Raw genomic sequence first — 14,790 nt, 5'->3', positions numbered from 1 at the left:
TGGTTCCGCCCCAGCAAGGTCTGTAAAGCAATTCCCGCCAGCTGGAGCCCCATCTCTGATGTAACCTTATGGAAGAGTGGGTCTGGGACCTCGCGCAAATGCGCTACGTAATGGGCATAGAGTTCACAGCCTTCCTGTCTACCTCCCGCAGCCCCAATGGAGGAATTCAGCCTCTTTGGGAACCCTGGAACTAGGTAACGTGGTCCGCCCGAGCGCTTTCTCAACAGCACCGAGCCGGAAGCAAGGCGGCTGAGGGAGTGCACTGCAGTCTACGCACATCCGGGAGTTGGTCCTGGGGTCTTTTCCCCTAGTCGGTGTGTGGGTAGGGCAGGTGGGCTCTAGAGGTATGCTAGCAGGTATGCTCTAGAGGTGGAGATCCGGATGCACGTACTTGGACTGCAACGCTGTTGAGACCTGGCCGGCGCCATCTCCTAGTGCATATGGGGAAACAGATTTAGAGAGGCGCCCTCACTTGTTATTGATAATGCCGGTGAGGATCTGGGAAGAAGGCTGCTCTCAGGCCTCCCGCTTTGATTCCTCTCGGAGCGGTTACAGGTGGACAGAGTTGCGTCTGGAGTCTGGCAGAGCCGAGTTCTCCCAGAGTTCTATTTTTGAGGATTGGCAGTTAGCAGGTACTCAGCAAATGTTAGTTTGGATCTTAATTTGCCTGCAAGTAAAGAGACCACTGATTTAAACCTTCAGATAGCTTGTTTATGTCAACTGAAGTGTAACGTTTAAAAATTTCAGCTTTCAACTTGTGCTAATGCCTGGATTATGGATTATATTAGAGGAAAAAGTTCAGCATTCAAACAGTGACTGTACATAGACAATGTCCCAAGCAAAGTTTCCAGTTGTAACAGTCTCCTGCCATCTATTAGTTAAATTTCAAAACTTCAAGTCCCTGTTGTGTGATGTGCTGGCTTCAGGCTGTTGATAATTCATTGACCAAGACACTACTCACGGTGGAGTTCACGTTATTTTCTCCACTTATGAATGAGGAAACTGGAAATCAGTGACTTGTCTAAATTCACATGCACTAGGGTTTAACATAGAGCTGTCCTCCCCTCAGACCCACACATATTGACAGGGACTTCAATATGCCGATTCAGCTTACTTCAGCTGAAACTGAGAAAACATAACTGATGAAGACAAGAAATCAAATAGGTGGCTGAGGGTCTAACTGCAGTCCATGAGATGACAGAGTAAGAGCATGCCCTTCTCAGGTAGTTCTTGATCCTTTCCTCCCTTTCCTTTAGGGTGGCAACTACATCTGAGAACCAAGACACTGGAGAACCAAAGCCTGTGATCCATCCAACTCTACCCAGCTAGGGCCAGGGACCACTCTCAGCATCTACCTCTACAGCTGATATCACAAGGGAGACTTGGGAACTTGGGAACACTTGGGAACTTTCTCCAAGACATGGCACTTTGGGGTCAAAGTCTGTGGGTCCTCCTCTCTGGTCCCAGGGGGAAGAGGGGAGCCATCTGGAGCTGGGCCTTAAGCTCATGTTCCTCTCTGATTGGGCTGGTGAGTGCCACAGGGCTGGTCAGCCACTGGACAGAGGTATTTAAGAAAAGAGGTATCCCAGAGGCCCGGGAATCCAGTGAATACATCGTGGCTCATGTCCTTGGATCCAAAACAGTTAAGTGCAATGTTAAGGAGGGCAGGAACTAGGCGGAGGGAGACCTTTAGGGAAGAGATAGTGAGGGTTTTGTTGTTATTATTTACTTGCTTGTTTGCTTGCTTGTTGTTTGCCTCAGGGTGCTTAGCTGAGACTAATGGGATTTTTCTGAAGGAATGTTTCAGGAATGGATACTTACTCATCTAGTACACTATTGTGGTGTGTTCCAGGCACTTTGGGTTCAGGGATGACCAAGTGGCCAGTGCTAAGTCCACAGGCATTATTCACATGAGAAACCTGGGTGGCAGTTCCTAGACCAAGGGAGCCAGCTACTCACATTCTCTATGGTGACAGTTTCAGAGCCTGAAACCAGTACTTTGGACCCAGCCATTGACCCCCAAACAACTACAGTACATCCAGGAACTATGTAGCCGTCGACTACAGCGGTAAGCACCCATGAACTGACCTGAGGGCTCTGTGTGAGGAACAGGGATCCAGCGTTCCCCAACCCCACCAAATCATGGTCAGGGAGGAGGAAAATATCTAGGGACTAAGAAGCTGTTGGAGTGAGGGAGTAGCAAGAGAGGGATAGTGTAGTAAATACGAAGAAGGGAAGGAAGGTAGGCCTATACTATGTGTCCCAGTGGATTTCAGACATGATCCTGCCTGATAGCTTTGGCCTTAGAGGTAGTCCTCAATGCCCCTGTGGTCTTAGTAGTTCTTAGTAGTCCTGGTTCTAACACTAATGACCTCTGCTGCCCCCTTTACAGGATGCCAGTGCAATACATCCTTGGGGAGTGGGACTTTCGGGGACTCAGTCTGAAGATGGTACCCCCAGTGTTTATTCCTCGGCCAGAGACAGAGGTGAGTATATCACTGCGGTAAGACTGGATGAAGGTGAAGGTGAGGTTCAAGGTACATGTCTTGCCCCAGACTTCCTCCAGGGGGTGCTGAGGCCCCATGGTGTCTTTTTAGCAGCAGTGCCCTTGTACACTACCTATCTTGCTGACTGGGTTGACTGAGCCAAGATAGAGGACTCCTCTTGCTATCTCCCCTTGACTATCCTCACATTCCAAGCCTCTGTCCCAGCTCCAAGGACTGGAAGTGACTCAGAGTGCTCCAAGTAATGATATCCCAGTGCTCAGCTTGTTGTGGCCATTTCTAAGGAGTTATCCTGTGGACCCATGGTAGACCCAACCCATGGGAAACAAATGTCCTCCAGCAACTTCTTAGAAGGCATGGGTAGAAGTGGAAAGGTCTCTAGCTGGACATCTGGAGGCCTGGTATGACCTGGCGTCATAGGTGGTTGCTACCCACTCTGGGCCCAGATGATAAGATTGTTGGTCTTTCAGACCAGGAAATCTGACTTGATGTTCCACTTAGCTTTGCTGTCTGATCAGGTAATCACTTGTGTTAATCTTTCAAATGACTAAAACTGGGCTTGTGTAGCCCATGTAGGCTGTACCTTGGGGAGGGTTCCTCATCTGGGAGATATTTTCTGTGATCTTTCTTGAACTTCTCCTTACTTTGTTGATGACAGAGCTGGGAGCCAGAGAAAATGGACTGTGGGGTGAAGTGGGGCTTTATAGGAGATGATGGGCAAACCAGAGGATACTAGGCTCTGAAGGTTATTTCTGGAAAGATACCCAGGCACACAAATATTCCTAGGAAAAGTTAGTCCCCTTCCACTTACTAGTCAGGGTCCCTGAGCTTCCCTTCACTTAGCCTTGGTCCCTCAGTCAAGAATCCTCTAATTATCCTCACCCCCTTATCATGTGGTTTGTGGTTGAGAGACTATATTTTCACCTCCCTGCACCATGTCAGGGCAGGGACAGTAGGAAACCCGAGGCCTTGAAAAGTCACGGGCTCTCAAGTAGGGGATCATGGAGCAGCATTTGAACTTCCTGACTCTTCACATGAGACTGTCCTATTTAAGATTGGTATGACCTTGGATAGGGTGAGAGACTCAAAGCAGGATGTGGCTTGTTGTCTTCAGGCTTTTGGGGATTACCCTGTGGCTTCCCCAAACATGTGACTTCTGGTTAGAAGGTCTCTTGCCATCTGCAGAGGCGAGCCAAGGCATGGGAGGTCAACTATCAAGTGACCTATGAGTCCCCTCAGAGCTGACCTGGCACCTGCCATGTGTTTTGGAATTTTTAGATTAGGTGTGAGCTTTTAGCTCCCATGTGCCCCACCCACTTTGGGTGGGTCTGGGCCAGGAAAGCAGTTTTGAAGCCTGAGGAGGGGAAGAGTGAGGATGCTGTGGTTGGGAGGCCAAGTCCTCGCCTCACTGTACAGACATTTCTGAGAACTCATCAGGTTTGCCCCAATGTGAAGCCACATCGGGTAGGGGTGCCTTACCAAGAAATCAAGAGGACGTGGCCTGTGGTAGAGAGGGGTAATGGGTACAGGGGAGGGGTCACAATGTCTGTATTCTCTCCATCCATCAAAGGGCAGTTTCTGATGATGGGTGTGAAAGTCTGAAATGCAAAGTTGCTAGTGGCTTGTGGCCTGATGAGCTTGATTTTCCCTGAGGGTGAGAGGGTGGCTGAGTCTCCTATGTGGCAGCATGTACAGTAGGAAACCCAAGGTTCGGGTGTGAGCCATTCCAGCCTACCTGATATGGTATGGCTTTGTAGGCTGAGAGAGGCTCCAGGCTAAACCAACAATTGTCTGTTCTCTGCCTGTACACATACTCCTGTCTCTCCATCCCACCATATTCTTCAATTCTTCCCAAGTTCACTTGGAATAGATGATCTGGGTCTATGACCAGCTTGGCTTTGAGCCTTCCCAAAGAGCCAACAGATTCAGGTAGAGGGAAAATTTTCACTGCATAGGAAAGAATTTTCTTGACTTCGTGGACATGATCTCAGTCTCTGTCCCCGAGATGGTCCCACAATCAAGATGAGCTTTCCATGGTCTGTGGAAGAAAAGAAGGCAAAAGGTCACTGATGGCCCTGGGAGCCCAGTCCATCAGCCTCATACCCTGCTTCAGGTGACCATTAACATAGATGGTGTATGTCTGAGGTCAGGGATGCCTCTGAGGTAGCTATCCAGTGTAGGCTGGCTGAGGAGCCATCCTCCAGCCATAGTAGGCTGTTTGTGGCCGGGAAACCCATTGAGACTCACACCCCTAACATAGATTGTCATTCTGCTAGCCTTTCAGCCTTGTGTGGCCTTTACCACAGCCATTCAGTCATAGACCTAGACAGTAAGCTCTTTTCTAGTTATAATCCTATGGGCTCAGCTTTCTGTACATATCTGAGTGCTCCTCACTCAGCCTGGCACAAGACTGAACGAAGCTCCCTCACTGTAGCTTTTTTAGTGCCGAAGGGGCATGGAACAGGAAGGACTGGACAACATGGGTCAACTTCTGTGTGCTTTTGACTTGTTAACTTTGGAGTGGATGCTCATTGCTACTGTGATTGGGGGCCTGGAAGGACAAAATGCTTTGGGGGACTCAAGAGGAAAAACTTCAAAGGAAAATGGGTTTGTGTGATCTGAAATTGTTTGCTCCACTGGGCCTGACTGATGGTTTAGACCTGAGGTCTTCTGTTCATTTAATATAATAGGAAGGATAAACCCCATTCTAGACTTTCAACTCAGGATGGGAAAAGCTGAGGTGGAGGAACCTGACAGGAGCTAAGAAGGCTTTCTGCAAAGATGGGTCTCTTCACCTGTTGGTCCCTCCTAGTTTTCTGAGCCTTGAAGGGCAGGCCTTCTGCCCACATCCAAGGGCAGAGTGTGTGCCTGAGAAGGGGCCACATTACCCTCTCCCTGCTCCATGTATGGCTACTTGAGTCCCCCCACTCACCTCTTGGTTAGAAACATTTCAGCTATTGGACAGCAGCAGACTGCTACCCCTCACTCCTACCTTATCCTATGCTGATTAATATACACAGCCCTTATAGGCAGCAGATGGTAGGCAAGATTCAAATCCTCTTGCTTTCAACCTGATGGTGTCTGAAAATACCCTCCTGCTGCAGCAGTAGGTGCTGTGCAGACAGGCCTTCTACCATACCTGTGCCACATTGCCACATTCTGTGTGTGCCACAGCCTCCCGCAAATATGAGTCTCAGGTACCCTGTGAAGGGAATTGCTTGTCCCTTTGGCTTAGGAGCCTCCCTGGGAACCTCCCAGACTCAGATCTGTGAAAAAGCCGAGGATACACCAGCCCTTGTTTGTTTTTGTTTGTTTATTTATTATTTTCATGGTACTGAAGATGGAATACAGGGCCTCGCACATACTAGGCAAGTGCTCTGCCTTTGAGTTATATCCCCAACTCTCAGCCCCTGATTCTTGACCATGGTGAGCCAATCCCAGGGCCTTGACCCTTAGGCCTCAGTTTCCTCATGGGTCAGTTTTAATGATCCAACAGATTAATACAGGGGGGACTGTAGAAGTAGGACCAGGTGCAGAGAGAGTGGCCATCAGATGTGGTTCTCAGCATTTCTGTGAATATAAAAATGGGAAGATGTCTGAAAGGGACATAGCTGGGGTTTATTGTTTACTTATCCAAGTTATGGGATCAGGTATACGACTCAGCTTAATATTTATCATGTTCCCAGGAGGAATGCTCAGCTTTTCAGATAAGAAAACTGAAGCATGGAGATGCAGCATGACCTACCCAGGGTCCCAGCTGATATTAAGATCAGCTTGGCTTTGTCTACCCCTACCTTCACGTAGAGATCAACTGCTTAGACCTCTTTGTTAAGATTTCTCAGGAGCAAGACTGGCACCAAGTCTGATCCAAACATTCTTCCTCCCAGGAACTGGTTGAATGGGTTCTAGAGGAAGTGGCTCAGAGGTCCTATGCAGTTGGAGCCCAAGATGGTCCCCTCATTCTGGATGTGGGCTGTGGATCAGGAGCCATTGCCCTCAGCCTGCTGAGCCAGCTCCCTAAGGTAAGGTCCCTTTGCATTCCTCTACCCTGCACTGTGATAGACACTCACTGTTCCTCCCATTGGGCTTCCTCCACATTCCTCTGCTGGAAGTATTGAGGGAAAGTGACCAGATGAGGAAGGTGTGTCCATGCCAGCATGGACATAGCCTCTAACTCCCACCTTTCCCATCTGGCTAGTGCCTAGCTATAGGTAAAATGTGTTGCATATTTCCTTCTTCTCGGGCACTAGAGAGGGTTCCCAGACCAGGCACTTTCCAGAATTCCACCTCCCTTCCTTTGTTCTTGGGGCAGAGTCAAGTCATTGCTGTGGATAAAGAGGAAGCTGCTATTAGTCTGACCCATGAGAATGCTCAGAGGTACGTGGGCTGGGGGATCCAGAGGGCTAGCATTGGGGAGCTGGACTTTGGGATCTGAACTTGACGTTTATTCAACTATCAAACCTCTGGTGTCTGACTTCTACTCCTAAGGGAGAGAGAGTTACAATGAGGGTAGCCTGGCATTGGTTTCACAGGTTTATGAATGGATGAACTATGGGCACTAGGTATATTGCTGATCCAACAAGGGCTCTCCTTCCCTCCTGATCTTTGTAGCCAAGAGTACAGTCTTGTCTTTTTATGCTCACCTCTATCTCCCTATCTCTCTAGGCTTCAGTTGCAGGACAGGATTCGAATCATCCCCCTTGATGTGACCTTAGGTACCTTCCCCTACCCATCTTCCTTTGGGTGGGGATCCTGGGATCCTGGACAGAGTTGCTGTCAGTGGACAAGGCACTGTAGAAATAGGGGAAGGGTTCCCCAATGGTTTTGCACATGGGCCATCTCAGACCAGCTCTTGCTGAAGACAGACAAGTTGCTGTTGTTTCCTTGGCTGGCCTGACCCATGAGAGGACTAGCCATACCTTCTTGATCTCCTGTTACTGGTGAGTTTAACTAGAGTTTGCTTATTAGCAAGAGATAAGCAGAAGTTCAAAAGAAAGCCTTTAGGAGCCAGGTATGGTTGCTCATGTCTGTAATCTCAGCACTTAGGAGGCTGAGGTAGGAGGATTCCTGTGAGTTCCGGGCCAGCCTAGGCTAGAAAGTAAGACCTATCTTTAAAAAAAGAGAGAGAAAAAAAGAAAAATAAAAGAAAAAAGCAAATAACAAAAAGTCGGTAATCTTTAGGGTCAGAATACATGCGTGCCCTGCTTAGGAAAAAGTGACGAGGCAGTGTGGCACAGTGTCAGTTTCTACTGTCTTTGGATTTCCAGTACAGTTCCAGTTCTGATTCTGTTTCTATTCATGGAGTCCCTGAGCCTTATGTGTCCCCTCCATGGAGCATTATACACCTGGTTTAGCACCTGGCACAGGTGGGACCAAGAAACAAAGCCACAAGGAATTGACTGATGGAGGACAGGCCTACCCACCATGTACTTCAACTATATTGGTTATAAAGCAGAGTGTGACAAGGCCAGGGGGCTCTGCAGAGAAGAGAAGGTCTTACTTTGCCCAGGAAATCAGGAAGGGCTTATTAAAGGTGGCCCTTGAAGTGAATATTGCTTAATGAGGAGGCCTTGACAGGAAGGAGAGAGAACAAGAACATTCTAGATGAAGGGCTATATGTCAGAGCATGTACACTCCCAGTCAGGCTGCTGGTTAGGGACTCTGGCCACTAATCTGCAAGTCTGGCTTATCAGGCCTAAAGTCAGGCTGATGGTGTGGCTTGGGAAAAGGGACTACTAAGGAACATGGTAACAGGTGGAGTTACCACCTTTTACTTGTCAGTGAACCAGTTCATGCTATATGCCCTCTTCTTTGACCACAGAGGGCAGCTGGGCACACCTTCTGCCCTGGGGCCCTGTGGACTGGATGGTCAGCAACCCTCCCTACATCTTCCACAAGGATATGGAGCAACTGGCCCCAGAGATCCTCAGGTACAGGGTGGGGTGGGATACCAGACAGGCCAGAGAGGGCCTAGTAGGTTTGATGTGGAGGACTCTTTGACTTGGAAGGGATAGGAGGGGGCTGAATGGGACCTAGTGCTGAGAGGTACGTTTAAGAGTCTACAGCCATGTTGATGCAGTTTTTGTCATTGCACTTCAGATTCTTGGAGCCTCCCTAGTTTCTCTGCGCCCCAGTTTCCTGTTTTTGAAGGAGGAGTGATAGTTCTTGCATGCTCGTGGGCAGGACTTAAGTGTTGGGCACAGTGAGTCCTCATAGAAGTTCTTGTAGTACATAGTGAGTTCCAGGGCAGCTGGGACTACAGGGAGACCCTGTCTTAAAAAGAAAAAAAAAAAAGAAGGTGCTCATAGATGAATGTGTCATTTTATAGAAGACCAAGGCCTAGATAGAGAATGTGCCCTGTTTAAGGTCCCATGAGGACTTAGTGGGGAAACCAGCACTAAAACTCTCCTCTAGCTATGGACTGAGTCATCCTGCTTTTACATAGACTGAAAATCCACTGTAGCCAATTAGCCCCTGGATAGGCAGTAGGAGTATGGATTGGGGTACTGGCTTTCCTTTTCTGGGCTCTCAGAAATGGTCAGGATCAGCTCTAGATGTCCACAGATCAAGAACAAGAACAGCCCTCTTGTGGGTGACCATCATGCCCTAAGGGCTATCTCTCGTCGGGACTCAACAGGTATATCCAGCCCTGCTTGATGGGGGTGCTTGTCCACAAGAGACAGGAAGGTAGGAACTACCATCCATTTGGAGACCACTTCCTCTAGGTCCTCAGCTTACTTCTCAACCCAGAATCTAAGTCCAGAGGGCCCTTTGTGGAAGCCCTTCCTGGCTTCTCTGTACATTTTTGTATACCCTTACCTCCACCGCAGTCTCATTTCCCACTGTTTTCCCATCTAGCTATGAAGACCCAGTGGCCCTGGATGGTGGGAAGGAGGGCATGGACATCATTGCTCATATCCTGACCCTGGCACCCAAGCTCTTGAATGCCTCTGGGTAGGGACAGCAGACTTCTCCAATTCCATTGTGTAATTAGCATGCTCTGGCAGTCATTCTGCTGCTGACCAGACAACCTAGAAGCACAGGTCCTGGCCCTACCCACTTGAGCTGACTTATTTCCCCTCCATGTAGAAGCATCTTCTTGGAAGTGGACCCAAGGCACCCAGAGCTTGTCAGAAGTTGGCTTCAGAGCCAGCCTAACCTGCACCTCAATCTCGTGGCTGTACGTAGAGATTTCTGTGGCAGGTAAGGTTCTACCAACTGCTCAGTTCCCATAGCCACAATACTCCTCACTGTGTTCATTTGTCTCTGCCTCCTGTGCATTCCTTAGAGCTTAGGTGGTACCCAGACCCTCATCCTGTCTCCTCAGGCCTCGGTTCCTGCACATCCAGAAGTCTTCACCATAGTATGGCTGCCCTGTGAACACCTGGCCAGGACCTTAGCTTGTATGGGTGCCTGGATGGCTCTTCATGGATTACTGCTCAGAGGGAGGTATATGGTGCTTTCCAGAACCCCAGGCATGCATTGTGGTAGTTTTGTGATTCACTATGACAGATATTTGGAGATTTGGAGACAAGGATGAAGTGTTCTTCCTGGGGCATCAAAGAACAGAGGTGTCCAGTTTGGTTCAGAAGCTGCGTTCTAGTTCAACCCATCCTATCAGTGTAGCAAGTTGCTTGGTGTTCCTCTTGGTGAAATTGCTGTGAAGATGTTGGAAAATGTGGCCAGTGAAATATTGAAAGAACAATAAATGGTGACCTGATGTTTTTGTTTTCATTATTTGTTGGTCTTTGACCCGTTACCCATGTAGGACTAGGTCTGAGAGCTTTGTCCTCACCCAGCAAGACAAGCAGGCTGTCTGTGTCCACCTAGTGGGGATGAGGCCCAGTGTGAGGAAATGATATAAGGGGAATCGGGAGGCAGAGGCTCATTCCTGGGCTTGGACACCGTAGGGCCTGTACAGAACAGTTCATTCTTTGGGTTGATGAAGTCTACCACCAGCCTGGGTCTGCCTATGTACCCTTCTCTGACTGGGGCTAGGCTAAGCATGAGGGCCTTATCTGGCTTTAGCTCAGGGGCCTCTTCCCATTTCTTGGTGGGGATGGGGTTGAGGGTCTTTGACACGTGAATCTGGGGTTGCATGCCCACATTCATTTAAGTGAAGGTTTGAATCAGTGGGGATGGGAGGCAGGGCTCTTGTTTGCTTTTATTCTCTACACTTTTAGCTAACCATCTCTTCCAAGTTGAATTTAGGGTTTCAGATAATCCACTTATTATTTCTTTGTTAGCACACCCAACCAGGACTGGGCACTAAGTTGTGACTTTTACCCCAGCTCTAGTTTATGCAGAGTCCTGGCTACCAAGAAGCCCAAAGATCAGCCTACTGTAAGCAGTAACAGGAAACTTCTTGGTGAGTTTTGGTGTAAGACTGCATCTAGGTGGGTGGCAAAGTATATGTAAAACTCCTCCTGCCCCTGGCATTTTCAATGGCCTGAGGTAGAGCAGCCAGAGGCAGTGTGGTGTGATAGGTAGCGCCTCTGCCAGAGCCAGGACAGCTGAAGGGCAGAGTCTTGCAGTTGGACCTCAGTCATCTTTCTCTATAAGAAGCTGGCTCTTCTGAGTCCAGGGGCAGTGCAAGGGGGCAGCTTCATATTATCCTAGGTCAGCCAAATAGGATGTGCATGCTGGCTCCTGAATACCTACTGTCTAGGCAGGAAGACTAAGGTGCCAAGAGAAGGTGTGTTCTGCTTGACATCTGCTGATAGGAGGTACTTGGGTTGAGACAGAAAGTAAGGTCCTTGTTGTCTAGGAATCTGTATTCTGAACTCATATCTGGCCTGGGTAATGTCTGCTGCTGTGGTTGGGGTGAGTTTGTCTTGGCAGAGGCTGCACTGCAGGTCCCAGAGCCCCAGCGTCTGGCCCTAGCGACCTGTCCTGTGCCCAGCCTCAGCTGTGTAGTCCCTGAATTGCCTCTGGCTTCCTTTGATGGAGCTTGGACTCTTCCCTCATAACTGTTCCAGAAGGAACCTGGGAGGGTAGCATGGGGTACAGGGTACATCTAGAGCAAGGTTCCTCACCTCCTGAGCCCCTTATGCCCTTGACTTTGCCTGCCAAAGCCAGTATGAATATTGCCCTTTCTTTCCTCCTGCCTGTGCCCTTTGGCTCTTGCTGTCTCAGCAGCTGCCCTGACCTCTAGCAGTCTGTTGCCCCTTGTCTCACAGCCAGTGCTGAATTCATGACAGTCTCCCGCCTCCTGGCCTCAGGGCAGTTTCTGAGGTAAGGCCTTACCAAGCCTATGGATATGGCACCCATGAGAGTAATGATGTAGAATGACAGGGGAAGCTAGGGTCATTGGAGCAGGAGCCACCCTTGGGAACAACTTCCTTCCCAGAAAAGAATGGGGCTTGACTCCACTGGGAAAAAAGTCCAAACCAAGTAGACTGGCAAGGCAGGGCCTATAGCTTGCTAGCTTAACTGGGCCTCAGACACTGAGTTACCATGCTGGAGTCACACAAACCTGGGTTTAGAGTCTAGAGTCTCCGCCTCACCAGAATATGACCTTGGGCAGACAACTTCACTTTATTCAGCTTTGACCTCCAAACCCTGAGAAATGGTGCCAATGTGCTTTATATATAGGATGGTTGTGAGGGACTCATGGGATGAGCTTTCCTTTTTTTTTTTTTTTGTCTTTTTGTCTTTTTTGAGACAAGGCCTCCCTGTAGCCCCAGCTGTCCTGGAACTCACTAGGTAGACCAACCTGGCCTCAAACTCACAGAGCTCCTCCTGCTTCTGGTTCCCAAGTGCTGGGATTAAAGGCATGTGCCACCACACCTAGCTTTTCCTTTTCTTTTTTCTTTTTCTTTTTCTTTATTATTTTTATTTTATGTGTATGCATGTATTGCCTGCATGGTAGGCAGGTGCACCTGAGTTGTGCAATGCCCGTGGAGGACAGAGAGGCTATCGGATCCCCTGGAACTGGAGTTATGGACAGTTTTTAATTGCCATGTGGGTGCTGGGATTCAAACCCGGGTCTTCTGCAAGAACAACCAGTGTTCTTAACCTCTGAGCCATCTCTCCAGGCCCTCCTTTTCTTTTTAAAAAAAATATTTTTATTAATTCTTTGAAAATTTCATACAATGTATTTTGATCATATTTAACCTCCAGTCATCCCCCTAACTCCTCCCAGATCCACCCCCCACATCCCTAGCACCTCCCAACTTTGTCTCCTCTTATTTTTGAAAAAAATAACCCATTGTGTATTGGGTCCAATTATTGCTGCCAATATCCTCTTGGGTGTGAGGGCATTCACTGGAGCATAGTAAACCTACCAGGGGTCACACTTAAAGGAAACCAACTCTCCCCGCCTACCCAAAAGCCATCACCTGGCCATAGCTCCTCAGCTAGGATGAGGTTTTCTTAGTACATGTGGGTATGTTCAATGCCTTGAGGATAGGCACAAAGAGGGAAGGCCTTGTGCCCTGCTGGGTCTACTCAGTATCAACAAAAGGTAGGCAGAGACACAGCAGTTAGGAGAGGAGAAATGGCAGGATTTTAGTTGTAGATGTCATTGCCCTGTGGAGACAAGAACCACCAGGAAGAGCTCTTCTCAACCTCTCCCCAGCAGGCCCGAGTACTTGAGGCCTAGGCCATGATAGCCAGTGGGCTCTACTCAGAGAAAGCCAGGTTCACATACCCTGTCTTCCTGTCTCTCCTGAGACTAGAGCCAGAGACTTAGTACAAGTCAAGAAGCCCTTGAGGACAGTGCAGGAGGAAGACAAAGGGTACAGCCCAGGCTCTGCAGGCCCCTGAGGCCTTGAGGCCAGAACCTAGGAGAACAGTTCCACCCCCTTCTCCAGCAGGTAGGGAAACTGTGGTCTTGTATCACAGTTGAATGCTTTTCACCATTTCCCATGGGCTTCTCCATAGGGCTGCTTTATTAAAATGTGCCCCCAGGTATGAGAAATACGCCCTCTTCTGCTTGCCCACCTCCACCTCGACCCTAGGTGGTCATCTGTTCCTAATCTCTGACCTAAACCTTGGTTGGATTCCCAGGCCCTAAGTATGGTCTCTGTGTTCTGCAGAGTCCTGTCTGAAGAGGTGGGGAAACAGCTGTGAGAAAAGCCCTAGGGTACTCCTTCCTGGCCCCACCAGAGCTCTGAGTAAGCTGCTGTCAGAACAAAAAGTTCTACTGCTGACAGGTATGAAACTGCTGGCCTGAAGTGGGAAGCCCTTTAGCCCTTGCAACCTAGCCTGTCTTTCCCTATGGACCTTCATATTCTCTACTGTCCTGAACCTCAGCTGCCCTGCAGTACTCCCCTGAACATATCTTCCCCTTTCTTCAGCAGTGTATCCATGAGGAGTGCCCTTGCTCACCATTGCTGGCTGATCCATGTCATAGTGTTCTAACCTTCGCCTACCCATGTCTCTACCAGTGCCATACCCATGTGTCTATCTTCTCAATTTGGAAACCTTCCAGTTTCATCTCTCTGGGGCTCCCTGTGAGACTGACCTAGTCAGGTTCAGTAAATGTCCACCAATAAACTGACAGCATATACATTTTCTAGACTTAGGCTGGAAGTTTCCAGATAGCCCTCATCTGACCTGATAGTAGCACTCACATATTCCAGTCAGCAGAGAGAGGAAGATGTGAGGCCTGGCCTCCTGCCTGAGCCCAGCAGCTGTTCAAATTGAGCCATAGTCTCTTCGAGTGCTCCAGTGCACCTGATCCTACCCAGCAGCCATGCCAGGAGAACAGGCTGTCCTTGGCGACAGCAAAGGACAGGCGCCAGGTTTCCTGAAGCTCTTGGCCCTAGGCAGCTTCCAGCCAGGGTGGTGGATAGGAGGGTGGCCTGATCTGCCTTTATGACCCTTCTGCCCTGGATAAGACCCTGGATTTTAGATGAATGAGGTGACCCTATAGGCAGCATAATGGCTCCCAAAGATGCCCATGTCCTCATCCCCCAAACCCACAATTTTTACCTTGTGTGGCACAAAGGACTTCACAACTTCACAGATATGATTAAAGTCTGTGTTATGTGTATATATGTGGTATGTGTATATGCATTCATGTGCTTGCAGGTGTGTGTGCACATGCATGGAGAGGCGAGAAATTGTCTTCCTCAATCACTTTCTACCTTATTTTTTGAGACAGGGCCTTTCATTGAACCTGGTCCTCACCAATTCTGCAAAACTCCTTGGCCAGCAAGTCCCAGGGATCCTCCTGCCTCCACCCCACCAGTGTTAAGGTTACATATGTATGCTGCAGTGCCTTGATTTCACATGGGTACTAGGGATCCAAATTCAGGTCCTCAAGTTTACACAGGAGATA

At 48.9% G+C, this 14,790-nt stretch overlaps 1 protein-coding gene and 1 long non-coding RNA gene across 5 annotated transcripts; both read left to right on the top strand.

Annotated features, from left to right (window-relative positions):
* The first annotated feature begins 33 nt into the window (after positions 1 to 33).
* On the top strand, positions 34 to 10,238 carry Hemk1 (HemK methyltransferase family member 1). 4 transcript variants are annotated; one of them, XM_008853099.3, is made up of 11 exons: positions 34 to 194; positions 1,257 to 1,642; positions 1,977 to 2,068; positions 2,393 to 2,486; positions 6,392 to 6,526; positions 6,817 to 6,881; positions 7,170 to 7,219; positions 8,326 to 8,434; positions 9,363 to 9,458; positions 9,594 to 9,707; positions 9,832 to 10,238. In XM_008853099.3, exons 2-11 carry the CDS (start codon positions 1,421 to 1,423, stop codon positions 9,866 to 9,868), a joined length of 1,014 nt encoding a protein of 337 aa, XP_008851321.1. In that variant the 5' UTR covers positions 34 to 194; positions 1,257 to 1,420; the 3' UTR covers positions 9,869 to 10,238. The 4 variants fall into 4 exon arrangements, with proteins under 4 accessions (XP_008851321.1, XP_029412041.1, XP_029412042.1 ...); XM_029556181.1 differs by lacking the exons at positions 34 to 194; positions 9,832 to 10,238 and adding exons at positions 247 to 632; positions 9,142 to 9,191 and having other exon boundaries at positions 9,594 to 9,706; XM_008853098.3 differs by lacking the exon at positions 34 to 194 and adding an exon at positions 249 to 632.
* Positions 10,239 to 10,743: 505 nt separating this feature from the next.
* LOC115067693 lies at positions 10,744 to 14,459 on the top strand. Its single transcript, XR_003847066.1, has 3 exons — positions 10,744 to 10,872; positions 13,544 to 13,660; positions 13,805 to 14,459. It is a non-coding gene; the product is annotated as an uncharacterized LOC115067693 (long non-coding RNA).
* Positions 14,460 to 14,790: the final 331 nt, after the last annotated feature.

Source organism: Nannospalax galili, unplaced genomic scaffold, assembly GCF_000622305.1.
Source record: "Nannospalax galili isolate Female #2095 unplaced genomic scaffold, S.galili_v1.0 scaffold786, whole genome shotgun sequence".
Classification (NCBI taxonomy): domain Eukaryota; kingdom Metazoa; phylum Chordata; class Mammalia; order Rodentia; family Spalacidae; genus Nannospalax; species Nannospalax galili.
Note: the sequence above shows the minus strand (reverse complement) of the source record. Positions and strands in the feature narration are given on the sequence as shown.

What these genes read in the sequence shown, in the direction of transcription:
- Hemk1 (XM_008853099.3), top strand. Translation starts at nt 1,421, where the DNA reads ATGGCACTTTGGGGTCAAAGTCTGTGGGTCCTCCTCTCTGGTCCCAGG. An exon ending in AAGCTCTTGAATGCCTCTGG is followed by an intron (nt 9,459 to 9,593) that starts GTAGGGACAGCA and finishes CCCTCCATGTAG; the next exon opens with AAGCATCTTCTTGGAAGTGG. An exon ending in CGTAGAGATTTCTGTGGCAG is followed by an intron (nt 9,708 to 9,831) that starts GTAAGGTTCTAC and finishes CTGTCTCCTCAG; the next exon opens with GCCTCGGTTCCTGCACATCC.